At 41.4% G+C, this 21,054-nt stretch overlaps 1 protein-coding gene across 1 annotated transcript in view; it reads right to left on the bottom strand.

Moving 5' to 3' along the window:
* Nucleotides 1-21,054, bottom strand: part of itfg1 (integrin alpha FG-GAP repeat containing 1) — a 143,592-nt gene that overhangs the window by 14,968 nt on the left and 107,570 nt on the right. Inside the window, exons 14-15 of the mRNA XM_053320941.1 lie at nucleotides 19,402-19,480; nucleotides 2,026-2,150 (exon numbers count right to left, since the gene is read on the bottom strand). Of these exons, the coding sequence (XP_053176916.1) occupies nucleotides 2,026-2,150; nucleotides 19,402-19,480 (204 nt within the window). The remainder of the gene's footprint in view (nucleotides 1-2,025; nucleotides 2,151-19,401; nucleotides 19,481-21,054) is intronic.

Here is a 21,054-nt window from a genome sequence, read left to right as displayed (position 1 = left end):
AAGACCTTGGTAGCACACGGGAGGGGGGGTGGGGGGGCTTGTCACGCCTAATATTCAGTGTGACAAGTGCAACGCATGCGAGAGAGAGAGAGAGAGAGGAACAAAACAGAGACGGAGATGAATGCGGAGATAGTGAGAGAGCTTTGACTGAAGAGAGAGCTGACATTTGAGGTAGTGTAGTGGAGAAATGTGGCTGACGCGTAAATTCAACTAAATGATTTACTATATGGATATAACGCTGGCTTGTAGTATGACAGGAGGTACACACACACTCTCTCTCACACACACACACACAGAGTCATTCATGCATCCTCTACTCTCAAAGGTTTGTTTGAAGCTCTAAGTTAAGATGTTGTTGCTATTTCTGTTCCAGCGCGGTGCTCACAACACCTTTATCAATCCCCAAGGTGACGTCATCAATGTTCCTATAGATTTTAAAGGAAATATGACATCTATCAGCCTTAAAACAACTGTCTGTGTTGAATATTTCAACTCTCAGTCTCTCTTCTTTAATCACCTGGGCTTCTTCTCTCAATTTTACAGCCCATTCTAACCATTTTTCATTGACTTATGAAAACATTGTATTATTTGTCAGTGACAAATAATGGTTGGCAAGATGAGCAATTCAAAAATATATTTTAAAATAGTTGTAAAAACAGCATCAGGTTTGTTAATATGTACATTTTGTATTTTTTTATTGTTTTTTTATTGTTTTATGTCGTTTGAAATGACATTTGCAACTTTTTTTTCCTTCCTAAAAGTAAGACTGAATGCTCCTGAAAATGTCAGGTGGTGTAACCACAAAAGGATGATAAATACTAAATATTTTATCCACCTACAGTGTATTTAAGTGAGAAAATAATGTAATTACTTAATTAAGAAAAATGTAAATGGTTCCTGATTGACACGATTCCTCAGATGAAATGTCATATTTAGAACAATTGTATTCCATTTCTATTATTTAATATGAAAAGTTATAATGTAAGATCATGCCAAACTAGTTGATATGGTGTTTTATTGAGAATTTAGCGTTTTTAAGCAAGTTGAATTATTTAGTACTAAGCTTTTATGGTTACACTACTTAGACATTTTTGCCATAACCCTTGAATATTTTCTCTCAAAATGGATTAAAAGCAGAAATTTTACGAAAGTTCGTTTATTTTCACATTTTACCTCTTTAAATTTGACTAAACTACATGGACACAAAAAACATCATTGACCCATACAACAACTGAGAAAATACTTCACTTATACTGATTGAACAAATTTAATAAATCAAAAAAGAGTCTTACGGTATTGTGAAGCTGAAATAAAATAGTCACTACATGTGGCCACAATCATGGTGGTGGCATGGATATGTATTTAATTAAGTTATTAAGTTAGTTAGTAAAAAGCATATAAAATTGCCATCTGCTCCTCTGATACACAAACATTTATTTGACATAATGTGACAAATAGCACATATTTTGTTGTATTAACTGATAAATAACCCCCCTCTAGCTCAACCACGCTTTATATGTTTTGGCAAGATTTGGGAGATACTGCTGTGTCTTTTCAGCATTTCTAATTTGGTTTAAAATACTTGGAAAGAAAAAGCGTCTTGTGAATCTTCACAAAATATTCTTCAAACAAATCTCACAGTCCTCAATAGAAAAGTGTAACATCCAACATTTTATGAAATAAAGCCAGAATGTTGAGAGAAAAACAACATTTTGGCTCTCTTGATTTTGTCTTGAAACACATATTAGTCTCATTTGATATTTTTGCTTTGTCTTACTGACTTTTTTGCTGTTTGGAAAGGACTAAATTTGGCATGTCAGTTATACTATACATGTAAGACACTTGATGTAATTTGCACCCAATGGGGTTGAAGTGCTTTCAAGTCTTGCCTTGATTGAACAGCATACCTTCTTTCTCTGAGTCTGCTGCAGCATGTAGACACACCTCAATAAATAAAACTCCCTCTTATAATCTGTTAGACCATGTAAACCTCTGCTACATATTCAGGTAACTTTATATGCTCACCGTCTCTCCTGGTTGCCGTGGGATGCCAACGAAAAGGTGATCCAGGAAGTTGGCGCTGCGTCCGAGGCCCAGCACGGTGTACGGAAGCTGGAGTGAAAAGTGAGCAGACTGGCTCAACTGACCGGCTGCAAGAGAGGAGAAAGAGAAAAGAGAAAATCTTCAATGAAAGCATGTATTTTTCTGAACACATACTGCGACTGTAAGGATAACCAATGAGCCTTATCTCTGAGGGTAATTTTGCTCCACGGTTTTGTTTTTGAGGGACTGTTCCTTTTTTATTTTTAGCCATGCTAGCGTCGTGGCTCCAGGGATGACAATGTCAGCCTGCTGACTCAGTCGGTCCTTCACTTTGTTTCAGATTGAAATATCTCAACAATTACTGAATGGACTGCCATGAAATTTAGTACAGACATCCATCGTCCATGAAGGATGAAGCCATCAGACTTTGGCTGTTACTAGCACCGCCATGATGTTGATATTTTGTTGTTGTTTGGGGTTTGATACACACATTCATGCCCTCCCCACACACTCTAGGATTGTGAACATGCTAAACATTAAACCAGCTTTACATCGGCACGTTTGCCATGTCAGTTCTTGGGAGATCTCATGGGAAGGATGATACAGCAGCTCCAAAGAGCCCTAAACTTTCATGTAATGTAATGTAATAAGATCTAACCTAACCGATCCTGACCGTTACTGTCAGTAATGAGGCTAAAACGTACAAGTAAATATAATGAGAAGGATGAGGAAGAAATACACAACAGCAGTGACCAAGCCAGAGGGGCTGCAGCATGAGACCTTGTGCTCTGACATGAAGGAGCATCATAAAAGATACAAATCAGAGCCTGAGACACCTGAGGCCAGTCCAACACCTCTCCCTGTCTCCTCACCCATCCTCCCACCCAAAACCCACCCTCCGCCTCCTCCTCTGTCCTGTAATCTCCCCCTCCTTCCTATTCTCATCCTACCCTCGCTCTCTTGTTTCCTCCTCTCTGCCCATCTCACTCTTTCTCTCCCCTGATACACCGCTCCGATTTGGCCTCGCTTGTTTCGCTTCCCCTCTTCTCTTCTTGTTCTCTACCCTCCTGCTCATCTCCCTTTCTCTCTCTCTCTTTCTCTCCCTCTCCTCCCTTCAGCTGCAATATCTCGCCCACACCACCCAACTCTGCCAAGTGCAGCCGACATAAATCAACCTCTACGCGGTAAACAAAGAGAGGGAATCAGAGAGAGAGAGAGAGAGAGTGAGAGTGAGAGTGAAAGAGAGAGATGGAAGAAGAGAGAAAGAAAGCCTGGAGGCAGCCAGTGATCAGAACTAATGTGGATGGACTGCGTATTGCAGGCCAAGAGGAGCACAACAGCTTAGCTTCTCTCTCTCTCTTTCTCTCTCTTTTAAAATCTATGCCTAACCTCAGTTCACTTAAAAGATCGGTCTGGGTAATTTTTGTCCTCTTTAGCTGAACCTAGGACAGATCAGTCCAACTCACTGCAGCTCAATATTTCTCTTCTTAAATGCTCCCTCACATTGCACAAATATAGCTGCCATTTTAGCTCGCATTGGTGTGTGAGGGTGAAAAATTGATCAGCCAGTGGGTGAGAAAAGACGAGAATAATTAACTCTAAACTAAAAGATTGTCCACGATGCCATAATGTACTGTACTGGGCTTCGGCTCCAGTCGGTCTGAGCACTGAAAAGACCCATCGACTTCTGCCACCTTCCACTAAAGGTACCTTTTTATCAGTCGGCCTCTCTTTTATCTCTCGAAAATTCTCTCGCTCGCCACCGGCGATGTATTCTATTTTTCTCCAGCTTTTTAGTGCTGGGGGCTGTGGTGTTGTGAAGAGGCAGCATAATTGCCTTAATCGCACATCGCAAACAGGGACGGAGAGGGAGGGAAAGACAGAAATATTGGCTGTTTCCAGGAAGAACTGGGCACGGCTTCATGGGCATTGACTTGTTCAAAGCCCTGGCTTCTAACAAATGCTGAAGATCCTGAGAATCCTGGGATGCCTGACATTTACTGAAAGGTGCATGTGTGTCTGGGAGTGAGTGTGGGTTAGGGAATTGTACCAGATCATTAAAGACGAAACCTTTGTTCTATTGTATGGGATTTTATGTGTTTTTTTAAAAAAAAAGATCATCAAGCTCTGTAACAGAAATATAGTAGCTTTCTCCAAGGTGACTTAAAGACTGATTGAGACAACATAATGTGCACAAATGTTGTATATTGTAATAGGAACAAACACATACAGGGAGCTATCTTACCTTGACATAAGTGAACTGAAGAGAAAACTTTAAAAATAGGAGATTGAGGAGTGCAACTCCAAGTAGTTTGTAAAGGTCTGCATCACAAGTAGGCCTCACAGGTCTTTACTCAGATCTAGCTTAACATAATCTCACCAACAATGCCAACAATCATAACTCACTAAACTTAATAAATTAATAGTGAGACAAAACAAGCCTATCTATTGAAGGTCATCCACCCACTACAACTGCTCTACAAACCCTCAGTAAGTGCAAAGAAACCATGAAGAAAAATAAAGGAAATAACTCTAAGCCAGCACAGCTGAGCCTGCACAGAGGCACTAAGATTAAAGGAAATCTAATGGACATTAACATGGACAGTGATCCTAAACAAAAAGACATGTAGGACAAGAAACTGATGCAGTAAGAAAATGAGTTTGGCTGACGTCCAAAGAAATTAGGACAGCAAACAACAATGAGCGCCGCATCTCTGAATGAAGCTCCAACTTGAAAGGGAACGAAAATAAATTGATTGACTAAAACTGCTCGCCAAGAACCGCCGGCAACCGGAGGAGGGCTTTCTTCTGCAACAGCACCTGTCATCTATGAATGCCCCAAATCCCTTTCACCTCCAGTACTTCTGTTTTTATTATGGCCCATGCAGTGGCCTTTACGGTCATGCCATTTCTTGTTGTTGATATCCACCAAGCAACTAAAGCCAGGTCTGAAGAACTGGAGTGTTACTTTGAGGGGGATCCAGCATGAGGAGACGGTTTTAAATTAGTCCACTGCCACTCTGTTCTTTAAACTGAACCTTGTCCATTGGACCAGGACAGACCAGGGATTTTTGAGGGAATTGTACCTTAAAGCCAGACTTGGTTTGATGTTTTTGACAGACTGACAGTTTCATGTCAGTAGGCGAGAGGTGGATGGCTTGCACTTGGCCGTTCGGCAAGGTGGAGTGGGTCTGAGTGTGTGTGTGTGTGCGTGTGTGTGTGTGTGTGTGTGTGTCTGATGGAGGATCAAGCAGGGTTACATCGCAGGCAGGCAGCCTGGCTTAGCGTCTGCTGAGTGCTGTGTGTGTAGACTGGCTAGGAAAAGTAGCCGCGGCTGGAGCAAAGCCATTTCACAACATGGGGAGGCTGGCAGAGGGTATTATGCAGAGTAGTGTATCGGAGTGTGTGTGTGCGTGCGTGTGTGTCTGTGTTGGACTGTGTTTTTTTGCTATCTCACTACAGCAGAGCCATCGAGGCCTTGGCAGGGAATACCACCCTGCACACATGACTGACAGCCTACAATCCATCTCTTAGAAGACAAAGCGGATTCAGCACAAGCAGTCAGGCTTGGTGTGTGTGTGTCGGTTTGTGTGTGTGAATGTCTCTGTGCTCATTTTTTATTTTCACAAGGATCTAAACAGACAAATAAATGCACACACACACACACACACACATACAAGCACACACACACAGACACACATACACACACACACACCCTCACTTAGGTGGGCTCGATATGCATCACATTCAACGAGTTAAGTGTTCCAAAGCCCAGCCAACAATAGGAACAAGGACACAGAGAGGCACACACAAACACTGAGGACCTCACACGTTGACAGCCAGATGCACTCATGCACACATACACACCTGAAAGTAAATACAAATAGTTTCAAAGGTTATAGCCTGATTTGTTTGATTGCAGAGAAAGGAGAGAGAGTAACATAAAATATACGGAGTCAAGTATTAAAAGCTGCTCTCTTCTCCATCTGGGTATTTTATTTATTTGTATCAAACACTAAATCTGAGTTTTTTTCTGTCCTGCAGAAGTCCTGCCTCCAGTTAATTCGCTTGCACAGTCTCAGGTGGACTGAACCAATAATTCACTAACCCATTAAAAGTCTAGACAGGAGGAATTATACAACGGATGACATATTTCTGAAAAATTGTCCAATATGTTAAGAGATACTGTAGGTAAATATAGGCTGTTGTCTTTTACCGTAGACCAGACATCAGAAAATACTCATACTAGTAATAAATGAAGAAATGTAGCCTGACTAGATCCATTAGCCTCTACTCTACAGTACCACTGTGGATGATGTGTGATGTGGCTTCTGGAATCTTGCAATGCTGAAATGATTAAAGGGGACCTATTATGCTTTTCCTTATTTTCAGTCATATACAATGGTACAGTGTCAGATGTTTATGTTAAAAGGGGCTGATACTGTAGGTCAGATAATGAGGTAAATATATGTAGAAGTAATTCCTAAAAGCAGTTTCAGACTGCTCCTAACGCTCAATTTCCAATGTTTTTTCTACTTTTAGCCCGGGCTGATGTTAGCTTGTAATGGATTTCTTGGTATGGTCGTCTGTTGAACACACAGCGTGTAAATTCACTACTCCACTCTGCTAGCATTATGGAGTATTTCCATTGTTTTCGAGGGTAATCACACTGAGCCATGACGCATGTCAATCTGGCACGCTGCGAGTGTTTTTCCATTACACAGCAGGGCAAAGTAGGATAAGTAATGTACCTGTTGGAGGTGTGCTGGTCGTCTACAGCTCTTCATCAAACACCATCATGATGGCTGTGGCTGTAGAAAGTTACTTTATATTTGTTGCTGTTAGATGTGTTAGCTATAGCACTAGATGATTGATGTGTGAGCAGGGCCCCCTGCTGGGTTTACATCGTAATTGACCGCACTTGGTCGCGCAGCGGTGTTTTGGCCACAGTGAATGACAGGAGTGAGGAATAATGGTCGGGTCATCCGTTTGTGCTATGGCGACTGTGTGTACGTGAATGAAGCATGTAAGTATGTCTGGGTGGGTTGAGAGGGTGTTGGACGTATGCTGGTGCATTGGTGAACGTTTGGGCCGTATGATGTGTGACTTTAGTGCTCACCATGCTGTAGCCGTTTATGATAGTTATGTCCGCTAGCTTATTCTCCGAGCAAGTGTATTAAGTGTCACGTGATATGCCTGTGTTTATATCCATCGTTATCATGCCGGTTATTCAGCGCACTGTTGCGTATTGGTATTGTGGAGTATTTAGTTATAAGAGGGATGTATGACTGTCTTCATATATGTTTCTCTGATGGTGCTGGTTAGCTAAGATATTTTCAGAGCTTTAATTGTGTCAGTGCTCATGTTCTTTATGTTACTGAATCTGAGCTAAGTGGTTTGATTTATTGATTATTTATTAATTTATGCATTTGTTATTTTTTTATGTTTAGAACCACAGAACAATCGCTTGTACGGAGAAAGTCAACAGGATCAGAAACATTCACTGGCCTCCTCTTTATTGAGTCTCTGGAGATTCGGCTGAAAGTGGTGTCCTGGCCGACACACCGAAGTGAACTCAGTGATACCCCTGAACCAGCTACATACACCTAGGGTCTCCACCACAAGTGGCTGTTTCTGCTTGTACCACATTATTTCGAACTGATCTGCTGGACAAAGAGCTCCAAATACCTCCTTATTTTGTTGCGTCTTCTTGTCTACGGTAAAGAAGTTCTGCTAAATTGTTGAGGAACACGTTTAATTTCCTATAAATCCTTCACAATAAAAGGCTTTTATTATGAAGCTATGAAACAGGAAATGTTGGGTTTGCATCAGTGGTAACTCAACACAACTCTGATACGGCTGTCCCTCGACAGGCTTCCAGAAAGCTGGCCAATCAGAACAAAGTGAGAGCACTTCAGGAAGGGGGCCTTAAAGAGATAGGAGCTTAAACTGCCTGTTAAGACAAAGGCCTAAGTGAGGGGCTGCATAAAGGGCCAGTATAAGATAAATATGGAGTTTTTTTTAAACTATGAATCATGCACAGCTACTCTAGTGGATTCCCAGAATAAAAATATAGAGCTGGAAATGAGCATAATAAGTTTAAGAAATGTGCACAAACGTGGAACCAGTGCAGCTTGTAGCAGGAATACTACTGTTTGTAGTAATGTAAAATATCTTGACAAACTTTCTGGTCTGTGTGTTCTGCAGAGTTGAAGTTATAAATATCGTTCAAGATTTGCAAACTGAAAACTGTATTTACTGTATATTTCAAGCTGCTTTTCCAAATATTTCTTATTATCCCCCTGCTGCATTTTTTTCCAATTCACTCTGCTTTTCCAACTAATGCTGCTTCTCCTCCCAGTCCATTTGTCTCCTCAAACTGCACGGCTAACAGCTCCTTCTGCCTTCATTTTATGACCTGCCTCGAGTGGCCACAACAAAAGGGTTGAAACTAAAGATTTTTTAATAAACCCAAATTAAACCAAACTGAACCAAATTAAGTATATAAGGCATGGGGGTGAATATTAGTAGCATCAGTGGTGTATGGTGTGCATGAGGTATGTGTGTGTTGTAAGGTGCAAGAAAATAAAGCATAACCTAACTAAGGCAACATAACTAATCCAAAGCAGAACAGGTGCCTGAAGGGAGAAACAGAAAGCTGCAAGCAGCAGCAGCAGCAGCAGGGGGGAGAGCAGGGGGGAGAGAAGGGGGGGGGGGCGGGGAGACTTCTGCAAATACAGCCCGGACATTACCAATCCAACAACCCTGTGGGCCCTCAGGTGTTGCCAGTTGCCCTAACAAGCACCTGCAGAGTCAGAGCAGACAGGTAATTCACAAGGCCAAACAGAGAGGACACCAGGGGTCATCACACTGTTGACATTTATTTTCTTTCTCCTACTTCTGATACCTGCAAACTAAGTTCTTGGAATTTGCTCTGGAGGCTCTCAGCAGTACGTTAACTACTCTAATCTGCAACAGTTCTGTTAGTTTACATTCATGCATTCATGGTATCCATACGGCTGCCTTTGCTAGTTTACTCTGACTTCTGTATTTAACTGCACTGACATCCCGGGCTGCAAATTATTCAGAACCCTGCACATACGCATGAGATGATTTTAGATGTAGCAGCGTGAAATCTGGAATGAAGATATGCTAATTACATTTTACCTTCAGTGATTTGTGACCCCAAGTGTTTTTCTTTGCCTGTTGAAATGAATTTTGATAGTTCTCATATTATTGTTCCTCTTTCAGTGAAATGACAGATAGGACGTGGAGTAGGATTTTAGGAAATGTTACCTCCCTGTGGACATGACAGAGCAAAATAGAAAGAAATGTGAGAAACATTAAAGAGAGGAACACAAACAGAGAGAGGACATGGATGCCTCGAAGGGAGCAACATCACGTTAATGTGTGTGTGTGTGTGTGTGTGTGTGTGTGTGTGTGTGTGTGTGTGTGTGTGTCTGTTCTGCAAAGGTCTGACATATACAGTATCACATGAAAACCCTCATCCTGTCCAGAGGTCTCATTATGCACATCTGGATTTTGAAACAATACAATTGTAAATAACAGAGTAATCTAAACTTTAAAATGTAAACAGTAAACAGTAATACTGAGATGTACTATACTAATATTATAATCCCAGCAATTCATTAAGGAAGGTTACATAGTCATAAATATAATTGGCCTGCAGCAGACACACACACACACACACACACACACACACACACTCTCTCTCTCTCTCTCTCTCTCTCTCTCTCTGTCTGTTGCTCCCCAGGGCTTCAAAACTGAAAGAAAAAAAATGTTTTCAGAGAAATTCCTAGTGCCTGTCGCTATAGAAACCATTAGCTCCCCTGATGGCGATAAAAGGAGCAAATTGCAGAGATGGAGGGTGGAGCCATGAGGGATAGAAGCCCACATGCACACACATGCACGCACGCGGTCTGCCTTGCCTGGAGAGCCCCCTTCAGTGCCCATACAATGGTGTCAAGATCTGGACATTGATTCGTGAGGGGAAATGTGTGTGCGTATGTGTGCGAGTGCCCGTCTGTGCGGTGATACGCTGAAGGACCCAGAGGGCTTTATGGTTGTTCTGTCCTTATCGCTGTCCAGCTCTGCACTGCCTCTCAAACACTATGGCACTGGACCATGCTGGACCATGTTGACACTTGCGCCCAGATAATGACCAAAATGACAGTGTGTGTGTGTGTGTGTGTGTGTGAGAGAGTGAGAGTAAGTAAGAAAAAGAGAGAGAGAATGGACCTCAAGACATCTGTCACCACTGTAGTTGGCCCTTACTAAAAATCATATAGAAAATAATGGATTTTGTGTCCTTAGTTCATGGAGTGTGTGTCCTTTCATTGGTGTCATACTAACAGCTTGGAGTAAAAAGTAACAATGATAATCAGTTTCAGAGAATAAGAAAGCAATAAGAAAACACATAAAACAAGTCAGGCAAGATTAAAACTAAATTAAATATTTCAAATGTGCAGGTTCAGAGTTTTGGTGAAACTATTTAAAAGAGAATACTTTAAACTTGTTCTCTTGACTTTTAGTAGAAAACATTTAGAAAAGACTAAACTGTGCACTTGCTCATATAGTAGAGAGAGATCATGTCTTGCAGTTTACCAGAATAGAAGCATTCATTAATTCTTTTACTTTGGGGAAAACTTTGCCAAATGATGCTAACAGTACTAATCAACAAAACCAGGGTTTTCCCTGCCTATCTAATTCAAAGGTGGGCTACTTTATCTTTGTAATATTGGCCGCCACCTTTGTAAAAAAATTCCAACAGACGGAACTCAATTGCGAGGGCAGTGCAGCACCTGGACAGCCATGTGCACACACTAGAGTTACTTTGGAGTTCTTCAAAAAAGGCAGTAGTTGCAAAAATGTCTTGATTTAATGACTAGATTAACGTCAGAGGAGTGGAGCAGCGAACTCAAGCAGTAACAAATGAGACCGGCTGACCAACACACACTATAGCATTAAAGCATTTTAACCAACTCTGAGGTGAAGAAATAACTCAGTGCTCAGTCTGTTTGACCTCAACAACCCTGCACCTGCTCAGCATGCTGAATAACGATGTCTTTCCCGGAGCTAACGGTGTAGCAGGGAGGCTGCTCTCTACTGCTGTAGACATGACGTTAATAAGATAGCGGAGCACTCTGCCCTCAGTTTGTTATTCTCATACAGGCAGGAGACTGTAAGATGCTTACAAATTAATGAATTCATTAATTAATGCAGTTGACTTTTAAAATGAAAAGGCTGTGGACCATTTATCTTATCTGTCATTTTTGTTTCATATTATACTTCAGTGGAATAAGGACACCAGTGAATGGTTTGGCTCACAGTATACTTGAGCAAGAGACTGAAATTAGTGCCCCTTATTCCTCTTGTACATAATGTTACTTTTTTTAACTATATATTTTTACTACTATTGTCTCTTCTATTGCTTGTGTACTAACTTATTATTTATTGTTCTTTATTCCTTCTATTGAGGCTCTTTCTATTTTTTGCTATCTACATGCTGCTGTAATAATGTACATTTCCTCACTGTGGGACTCATAAAGGAATATCTAATCTTGAGATTTGAGCACCCAGGTATCGTGATAGTATTGAATTGGGAAATAAACATATCATCACAGGCATTAAAAATTCAATACTTTCATTACTTTTGCAACCTTTATATTTCATATTTTTTTTCCATCTTGGCATAAAAATGACTCTTTTGTTTGTCATTTAAGTGCATGACACTCTGAAGGTGATTGCTCTCACAAACTATGTACGTTGCATCACACACGTTCTCCAGTCTCTGTCACCTTTATCTAAAAAAACCCAAAAAACCCTAAAAACTAGTTTTCAATAAAGTGAGTTTCCCAAAATACCTGCAATGATAACTGGGTATTGCAAAAATGGTTGAAGTAAAGTCTGAGCCATACAAGATGGTAACATTCTAAACTTTCACAAATAGCTGCCTTTACTATACTAGATGGTATCCAATGGTATCCAAATATCAGTGAGCATAAAATAGGAGAAATAAGCCAGAGTGAAGGCAGCAGCCTCTTTCAATGTTCCAGCGAGGGAATTGAGGAGAATGAATCATAGGCCAAACTTACAGCTGGATACGTTTTTAACTTCTTATGATTCATGTTTATGTCTGTGATAAGAATTACTGTGAATAAACTGGGGAATGAGGTACATCACACTATCAAGACACAAACCAGCATTTCTGTTTAGACACCAACAGAGAGATCAACATGCAGGCACGCAACAATGGTGACATATTAAAAAAAAACTAAACAGTCTCTTTACAATTTATGACATCTATAAACTGGCTGCAGAGGAGAGATATTGCAGAGCCAGAAGGGAGAGAGGAAAGAGACAGATAAGAGTGAGAGGAGGGCTGGAGGAGGGATGCGGAGGACAAAAAAGATGAGTAGAAAAACAAGGAAGAGAAAAAGCATGGTAAGCCAGATCAATAGTAATTCTCCCTCTCTCAGCGGAGGGCTACCTTTCCACTCATTTTTTCCCCCCTTCCACTCCAATATTTCCTTTACCTCTCCCTTTCCTCTGTTCTGATCTCCGTGCACTTCACCTCCCATCACCTATTTTTCTCTTTTGTTCCACACTCATTTTCTCTCCACTCCCTTTTCCCTCTCTGAAAATCTCCACTCTGTGCTTTCAGCTCCTGTCCTCTGCACCCTTTCATTTTCTCCCCTTCCAACCCTTTTCATTTCTCTCATCCACCTACTCTATTCTCTTACTCCCATATCCTGAATTTCTCCCTGTGTGTTCCAAGCCTATCCTCCATATACAGTGTGATAAAAATGCTTTGAGAAAAGGGTAAAGCTCTGTGTTGACCTGATGAAGTTTCTTAGAACCGGGGGAGGGGGGGTCTGTGGCACAAATCAGCCTGACATCAAGTGCGATAGGCTGGCCTTTAAGAAACAGCTGGAGGCATCAGCATGATGCAGCAAAAAGCAACACGATTGGCTTCAGGTGAACATGCAGGTCAACACCGATTCATCACGTACACAAATTTTAACACTCCATTTTAAATTTGCATCCAAGTTGTCTTGAGTCTCCTAAATGTCTCAAAGACATGACAAATATGCTTGTGGATGAGGTGCTGCAGAGGTTTTTTTTTTTAAGGTTGTGTATAGATGTACAATGAGTGTGTGCGCTATGTGTGAGTGAGGCATTGCTAATCCGCTGAACTCATTAGCCTAATTGGACAGTCTGCAGAGAGCTTCACATTGATCTGGGCCTGTTATGATTCTCCTCCCAACGAGCACTCACTCTTTTCTGCCTCCCTCTCCCAGTCACTTCTCCCTCAGATGTCCTCCCTCTCTTATCCTTCCTTCTCTGTTCTCTATCTGTGCACAATAATCTTTGGCACCGTAGACACACGCGGCCCCGTCTGGACACCTCTAACTGCCCAGAGTCGTTACCATTCTCTCTTTATGCATGTTAGCTTTACAATGTTATTCATTCTATTTCAATTTGCAGGCTGGTAATACTCACAGCCAAATGTGTTGGCCTCAAAGAAGCTAATGTAATGACAGGCTGTTGGCACTGACAATAGCTAGATATTCATCTAAGTGTATGGGGGAAATTATGTATTGGATTAAAATAAACTCAGTGGAAATGGTATATTTTGACAAACTACAATTCATTTCTTGAACTGTTTCAAACACTGTTTTCTATAGTGATACTGTGTCTATTAGTTGGTAAATTGGAATCCAAGCAGATACATTTGTTTGTCTTCAGGTGGCAGTTCAGTTGAAATAGAAAATGAATGAGCTACACCTGCAGGGATGGTCTACTGGGGTCCGAGCAGCTGATGCAACTCATAACCATACACGCTGCAATCTGGCAGCAAAGAGCACCACCGAGCAGTGAAATATGTTTGGCAAAACTGGCGGGCTAATTAGACATGCATATTCAATTTGGTGACATTTGGACAATATCTTGTTGAACCTAAAGCTGTTCCCAAAATGACGAAACATTAGTAAAAAAATTGCAGATACAATAAATTCTTGCTTTTCAGCCTCACGCAATCTTTGGATTAAACCATTCTCACTATATACTTAAAGGGGTCATATTTAGCTTTTTGTGATCTTCTTTTATTGTCATAACATGAGGTGAACATGTGTCAAAAAGGCTCTCTGCAAGTTGAAATCCAGCTGCAACCTGCCCTCACACTGCTTTTCCAAAATGACCTCTACCTCCCCATTGTGATGACATCAGATTGTTCGTGCATGCCCCAAAATGGTCATCCACTGGTAATCTTTGTTTTTAAGGGTGTTTCCTTGGAGTTGTTCACACTGTCCATTCACATAGCATGGATTCAGGCTTGAACATGTATGTGAGAAGTTTCCATTTCAAGTAAAGAAGGAGAAAAAGAGAGTTAAATTCTACCGCTACCGTTTGATTATGTAGCCTCCTGAGCTGCCGAGATAAATCAAGAGTTTATTTGAACTGTAAATAATTATATGATTTGTTCCCTTTAAAAAATGTGAAATTGTGTCTTAGGTTTTAAGATTCATATCAGCTTTGACTGGGGAAAAAGAAAGCCAAAAAAACAGTATGACGTTACACCATAAATGAGGTAATTACTCTGCTTTGATTGTGGAACACTCAAGGCAGTGATAACAAAATCAATAGCCTTTCTTGTCCTTTTGATTGTTAAGTATAACCGTACTATTTCCATTGACTATTACATGTTACTTGTCGACAATGTTCCCCAACTCAAGATAAATGGTTCTGGATGACCGTGTGTGAGCTGGGACGCAAGAGAGGGAAACACACTGCAGTGTTTTTCCTGCTCAGCGTCTCTGTGAGTGTCCTTAGCGAGAAAGCGAGGGAGAGAGGGAGAGAGGGAGAGAGAGAGAGAGAGAGAGAGAGAGAGAGAGAGAGAGAGAGAGAGAGAGAGAGAGAGGAATAAACAGGATGGTTAATGAATAAGTTCAACTATTCATCTCCTGCACCCCCACCTGTCTCCCTCATCCTCTCTCTCTCTGTCTCAGCAGGAGTTAGTTGATAATGAGGTGTGGTGTTGTCGGAATCATAGCCCATGCTCATCCATCCAATCTGCTTAGTAAGGGGCACAGCGCACCGCTGTCTGCTACGCATGTACACACACACACACACACACACACACACACACACACACACATACACACACACACTTGCTCATGCACAAGGTCATGAAGAGACAGATGTCAGAGTACGCAGCACACATGTAGACACACACACACACACTGAGGAATATGTGCAAGTGTACATACACAAATACATGTGTAGGTATGTCCTCTCTATATATATGTGTGTGTGAGTGTGTGTGTGTGTGTGTGTGTGTGTGTGTGTGTGTCTCATCTATGTCACCGGACTATGATGGCTCTACTTCTACCTGCTCCTGATCTCTTCTGACCCACTCTCCTAATTTTTACCCTTCATCTCTCTTTCTGTTATTTCCATCTGACATCATTTAATCACTCCCCCTCTCCTCTTTTCTCTCTTTTCCTTCCTTCTCCTTCCTTCTTTCCTCTTTTCTTACAGTAACTCCATTCATACAGTGTGTCTCCATCTCTCAGCATATTACAATCTCTCTTTTCCTCTTCTCTCTCTTTCCCTTTCAGGAGGGTGAAGGGTAAGTGAAGATCGTTGGGCCCCAGTGGAGAGGCCCAGACATCGTGGGTGTGTGTATGTGTGTGTGTGTGTGTGTGTGTGTGTGTGTGTATGTGTGTGTGTGTGAGTGTGTTTATGTGTGCCCCATCATTGCTCATCTCTGGCAGTCTCGCTAGCTGTTCCCCGAGCTACAAGCTACAGAATAAATACACTTTAAATCACTCCCCCCCCACACACACACACACACACACACAAACACAGACACACACACAGGCAGCCTGCTCCCTGGCAGCACTTTGCTGCTGTTAAATGAGGGGTCTGGGGAGTTGTGCCGGCAAAGCCTTTGGCTACTCTTGCTCTCCTCTTCTCTCCGTGCACTCCAGTCAAACACACACTGGAAAAGTGAAGTTATGAAGGGGCCGACTTTAATATTCCGGGATATTCTAATGGTAACTAATGCTGCTTATTGAGAATTCCAAACCAGGAACATCATGGCACTGTCTGGGCATCCAGAGACCTTTTCCCAAAAAGAGATGTACTGGCTGAGTGGACAAAATGTCAAGACCATCTGCTCTTCACATGAACTAGACCACTGAACTGGATCGAGGTGAAAGCCAGGGTCCCATCATCAGAAGATTAAGTTGTTGTCTTTTTTTATTTGAAATTTCTACCCTTGGAGTTACAGGATATACGGATGACCTGTGCCAAAGGTTCACAGGAACAGGACTTCACAGTTACATGGGTTTGAAACCCCACTACCGCTCCCCATCCTGCTTCATTTCGCCTTTTAAAAAGCACCAGAGTTTTCCATTTTCATGAAAAATTTGTTAAGCAAATCACCAGTAATTTGTTTTCCAGAGCAACACATCCACCTTTAATGAAACAGTCTGCTTGTGGTTCATTACATAACTGTTGCATTATTTATGATTTGCTGTTTAGCCCAGCCCTTTTCCCTTGACATACCATATCTAAATGCCATATCAAGCAGTAAACATGCCTGATTCAGGCACTTAATTGAGAGATACTGAATATTGAAGGATACAGATGATTTTTGATTATATATATTATGTATTAATCTGAAAGTGTGTCCAAACTTTTGACTAAAAATGTTCCTCACGAATCAAGTTAACATCTTAAAATGACTTATTTCGTAACAGTCCAAAAACTCAAGATATTCCATCTACAAAGCAGAGAAAAGCAGCAAAGTCTCACATATCAGAAACTGGAATCTGTGAACTTTGGGCATTTGTACTTTAAAAAATAAATTGATTAAATCAGCTAATTATTTCAGCTCTATTGGATATCATTAGTTTCTCTTCTCAGATAGTCAAACACCAAGGAGTACCACCTTCATGCTTTAACAGTACCTGAATAGCATTTCTAACTGCATAATTAAATCAAGTTGATTTTCGTTCATTATAATACCCTTCGTCTTAATGAGTGAGAGTGGTGAAATTAATATTTCACTACAGCTGCCAATTCCTATTAAAAAGGGTCAGGAGCAGTCAACTTTTTTTTATGAGTGTAAACTAATTCCCTTCATAAATAGATGAATATTTTATATAGTAAACTTCATTTCTTGTAGTTAGGACTGGAACCATCCTCACCTCCGATTTCAGTGGAATTCTGCGTCCTACTCATCCTCTCTGCAGTGGGCGTGGGTGCAGGTGGTGAGAGACCCCCCCTCCCCTATCCTCCTCTCTACCCCCTCTGCTCTCCACTGTTGCTCAGTATACCCATTTAACTGCATATTTTGAACCAGTGGAGTGTGCGGAGAGGGAATGAAACTACAGGATCTCGTCACCCTTTAAAACAACTAAATACATAGTGGCCCGTGTTAATATTTATTTCCACTCAGCGTTTTGAGCTCGGACGCAGTGCAGCGAATTGAAATATCATCAAATTGAAAATACCAGCGGCCATTGGAAGATTAAGTTTTAGCGCCGTTTTATAGCCAGGAGCCTATAGCTGTTTAATGGTGTTGAAATAATAATGATAATAGACTGCGGTCTGTCAACTCATTCTTTAAATATGTATATACTCAAACTGTGCCAGCGGACAAAACGTAACAGTGAAATCTGACAATGTGGGATTATGCCACACACAGGCACATGCACACACACATGCACACACACACACACACACACACACACACACACAGACTATAAATATCTGTGACCCCAAGCTGTCAGTGCATCTTGTCCTCATCCGGCACTATGTCCTTCCCACAATGTAACATCAACTAGGTTAACTGTAGCTAATATGGCGCAGCACTATTGTCCTCAATGCCTCATCTCATTGCTGTATCCATCCATCTAGCCATCACTCGCTACCTACAGTACGCATCTATCTATCCTTATGGTGCACGCTTTCATCTGCCACAGGGCTGCAGGAGACGCTATAGGTCACCACACAATAATCAATACAGCTAAAGTAACGAGGATTTCAACTGGCATTAATAAGAGGCTACTCATAATTTACAATGTGAGGAGGCTGTCATCCATTTAATGACCAGCGCCTCCTACCTACTGTGTGATGCTTCGTGTATTCCCAAAAGTACAGAACACAGCCAGATGTTAACAGTACTGGTTAACAACAACAACAGAAGAAGGAGCCCTGTGTGAATACATGAAGTGGAGCAGCTTGAGATTGAAAATTCATGTAAAAAAAAACAAACACAGACAGACAAGCAAGTCAATGAGCAACAGAAATTCACCCCTTGCTCTCTTGATTAAACCCCACATAACCCGTTTCATGCATAATCATCATCCTCATCCTCATCCTCGTCCTCGTCATCCCTGTGAACTTGCAAATATAAAGCTGGCTGCAGGTGAAGCGGCAAATCTCGTATGGTTTTTCAAATTACAAAGAAGGTACCGGTTCTTTCTAGAAAGGGATTTAGCTTTAAAGAAAACCGAGGAAGCTACAGTTTACTGAGTATTACAGTTCAGAGGAGACGGGCCCCAGTGTTTTCTGTATTTTTCTGCTATATCCTCACAAATACTATGAGGAAATTGTATCCAGCAGAAAGTGCTTACAGGTCAAAGTTTGATTGATAGTGCAGAAAAACTTTTAAAGTGGAATCCTGAAGAGGGTAATATCAATTTTTTTCCTGTTTACAGTATTTTACAAACTATAGATTTGTAAGGAAGGCCCTGTTATAGTCCAAACAGCTTTTATAGACATATTGGAAAAACAAAGTAATTGAGCATCTCATAGGACCTATAATAACCTCCAACCACTGATAGAAGAAGTGTGAGCGAAGCACAAACTGCAGAAGCATCATGGGGCGAGGATTACAGCCTTATCAAACTGATTTATTCTCCTTTCAGTTACAGCAGCAGTCTTTGGGACTTTTCTTTTTTTTTTTTTGCCTTTTTCTTCAGCTGCCCTTTCTGCTTCAGTCTTTCTCTTTGAGGGCATGAAGGCTACTTTCTCTTTAACAAAAAAAAAAGAAAAGAAAATGAAATCAATATAGCCCTCGCTTTCTTCTCTATTTTCCCCCCAAAATCCTCTGAGACGAACCTTGCGGTGTTCTGCCCAGACTAAAGACAGCTGTCATTGTGAGGAGGTTAAGATATTAATAAACCAGACATGGTATAAATGCTCAGGCAGTGACATTTTTACAAATATAAATGTCTCTCCAGCTACTCTATCAGTGAACTGGGTGGTTTAGCATTAGCAATGAAAGCTAGGATGGAAGAAAGAAAAGAAGAAGAAAGTACTGACCTGAGGCGTTTTTCAGGTAGCCGTTGGAGTCCACTGTGGTGTACATGACATAAGGACCTGGCTGATTAACACCAAAAGGCTGTGAAGAAAAGAAACACACACACACACATGCAGAGACAAATTAAAGTAAAAAGTTTTTGTCTGTCAGCTGTCTGTCAGCGAGGACGAAAGAGGACGGGAGAGACACACAGGCGGACATGAAAGCAGAAAGACACACAGGTATTCTGTCACCGCGGTGACCTTAAGCGATTTCTCAGTTTTTATTTCCACTAGATGACATAGCAAACGTCTGATGTAGCTGGCTCCAATCTGACAGGGCATAAATGAGTGTGACGGCTGTGTGTTTGTGCGCCTGTGTGTGTGTGGGCGGATGCACAGCGCTGTCTTATCTCTTCATTACGAAAGGATGACAACTAATGAAGAGATCTGTCGAGCTGTCCTTCGCTTTACATCAGCTAATCAGGAGCCCTGTTACACAGACGTACACAGTAGCACACAGTGCAAGAGAGACTCGGGCCTTCATACTGTGACGCTAAGCGATCGGGTGAGAGAGGAATAGAAATGAGGTGGAAAAAAAAAAACAGAAATGGAAAACGAGAGAGAGAAAGAGAAAGAGAGAGATGAGAAAACCACACAAGGAGCAGACTGGTGGGCTGAGACAAAAGACAAGAGGAAGAGAGGTGTGACTAAGAAGAAGAGGAGCGAGAGAGAGACAGAGAGAGAGAGAGAAAGTGAAGTGAAAAGATAGAGGAGGTGATGGATGGGAGAGGAGAGGAGCAGAAACAGCCGCGAGCTCCACTCGTCTACTGCATTCATCATATCTTTTGGGTTAGACAACAAACGGGTGGAAGAGGAGACAGACGGAAAACCAAAACAACTCATACCAGCAAGCTTCTTGTTGATGTCAGAGCTGATGTGCTTTGCAAAGGGGCTTTCCACTGCTGGAAGGCTGTGGAAGGAGCGACGCTATTGGCCGCTTTACTTCTATCTATCAGGTTCCTCGGTCTACACATGATCAGACATTTGCTCTTTGGGATAAATAATTGCAGTTTATAATTGAACTGCTGCATAAATTGGCGGTGACACTGCGTTATATTTTAAGAGCTTATTGGATGTTTTTAATGCAAAACCTTATTCTGTAATGTGGCTAATAGCTTTCAGTTTGGAGGCACTGTAAGGAATTCTAATTGCTTTATTTAGTGGTGGGATTTTAATAGTTTTGGGGCTTTCACTGTGCTGATTTGATGCTAGAAAATGCTCTCAAAAGCACAAGTAGATTCATTTTATTATTTTAAGTTGTAAATGATATGCATCTGTGAAAGAGTTTTATGACTAAACCAAACTCTACTAAATTCCAGAGCCAGTAATGGAGCTAAAGAACAAGACGGGATCACTGTTGAAAAGTTGAACTTGACCTTTTACGTATAGAGCTGATCAGCATCATCTGGCCTTGTTATACCATCGCGGGCCTGAAGCCTTGGATGCCTCCTCACAGGATGACAGAATGAGAGTAGAAGGGTAAACTTGGGGATGAGTACCTTGCAGTTATAAAATGATTTGAACAGCCCGGCCTGAGCAGAGCCCCTCACTGTCACAGTGTCCCTGAACATGACGAGCAACAAGCAAAACATCCAAAAGAACATTTGCAAGGAC

This window comes from Scomber japonicus, chromosome 1 (assembly GCF_027409825.1).
Source record: "Scomber japonicus isolate fScoJap1 chromosome 1, fScoJap1.pri, whole genome shotgun sequence".
Lineage (NCBI taxonomy): Eukaryota > Metazoa > Chordata > Actinopteri > Scombriformes > Scombridae > Scomber > Scomber japonicus.
Note: the sequence above shows the minus strand (reverse complement) of the source record. Positions and strands in the feature narration are given on the sequence as shown.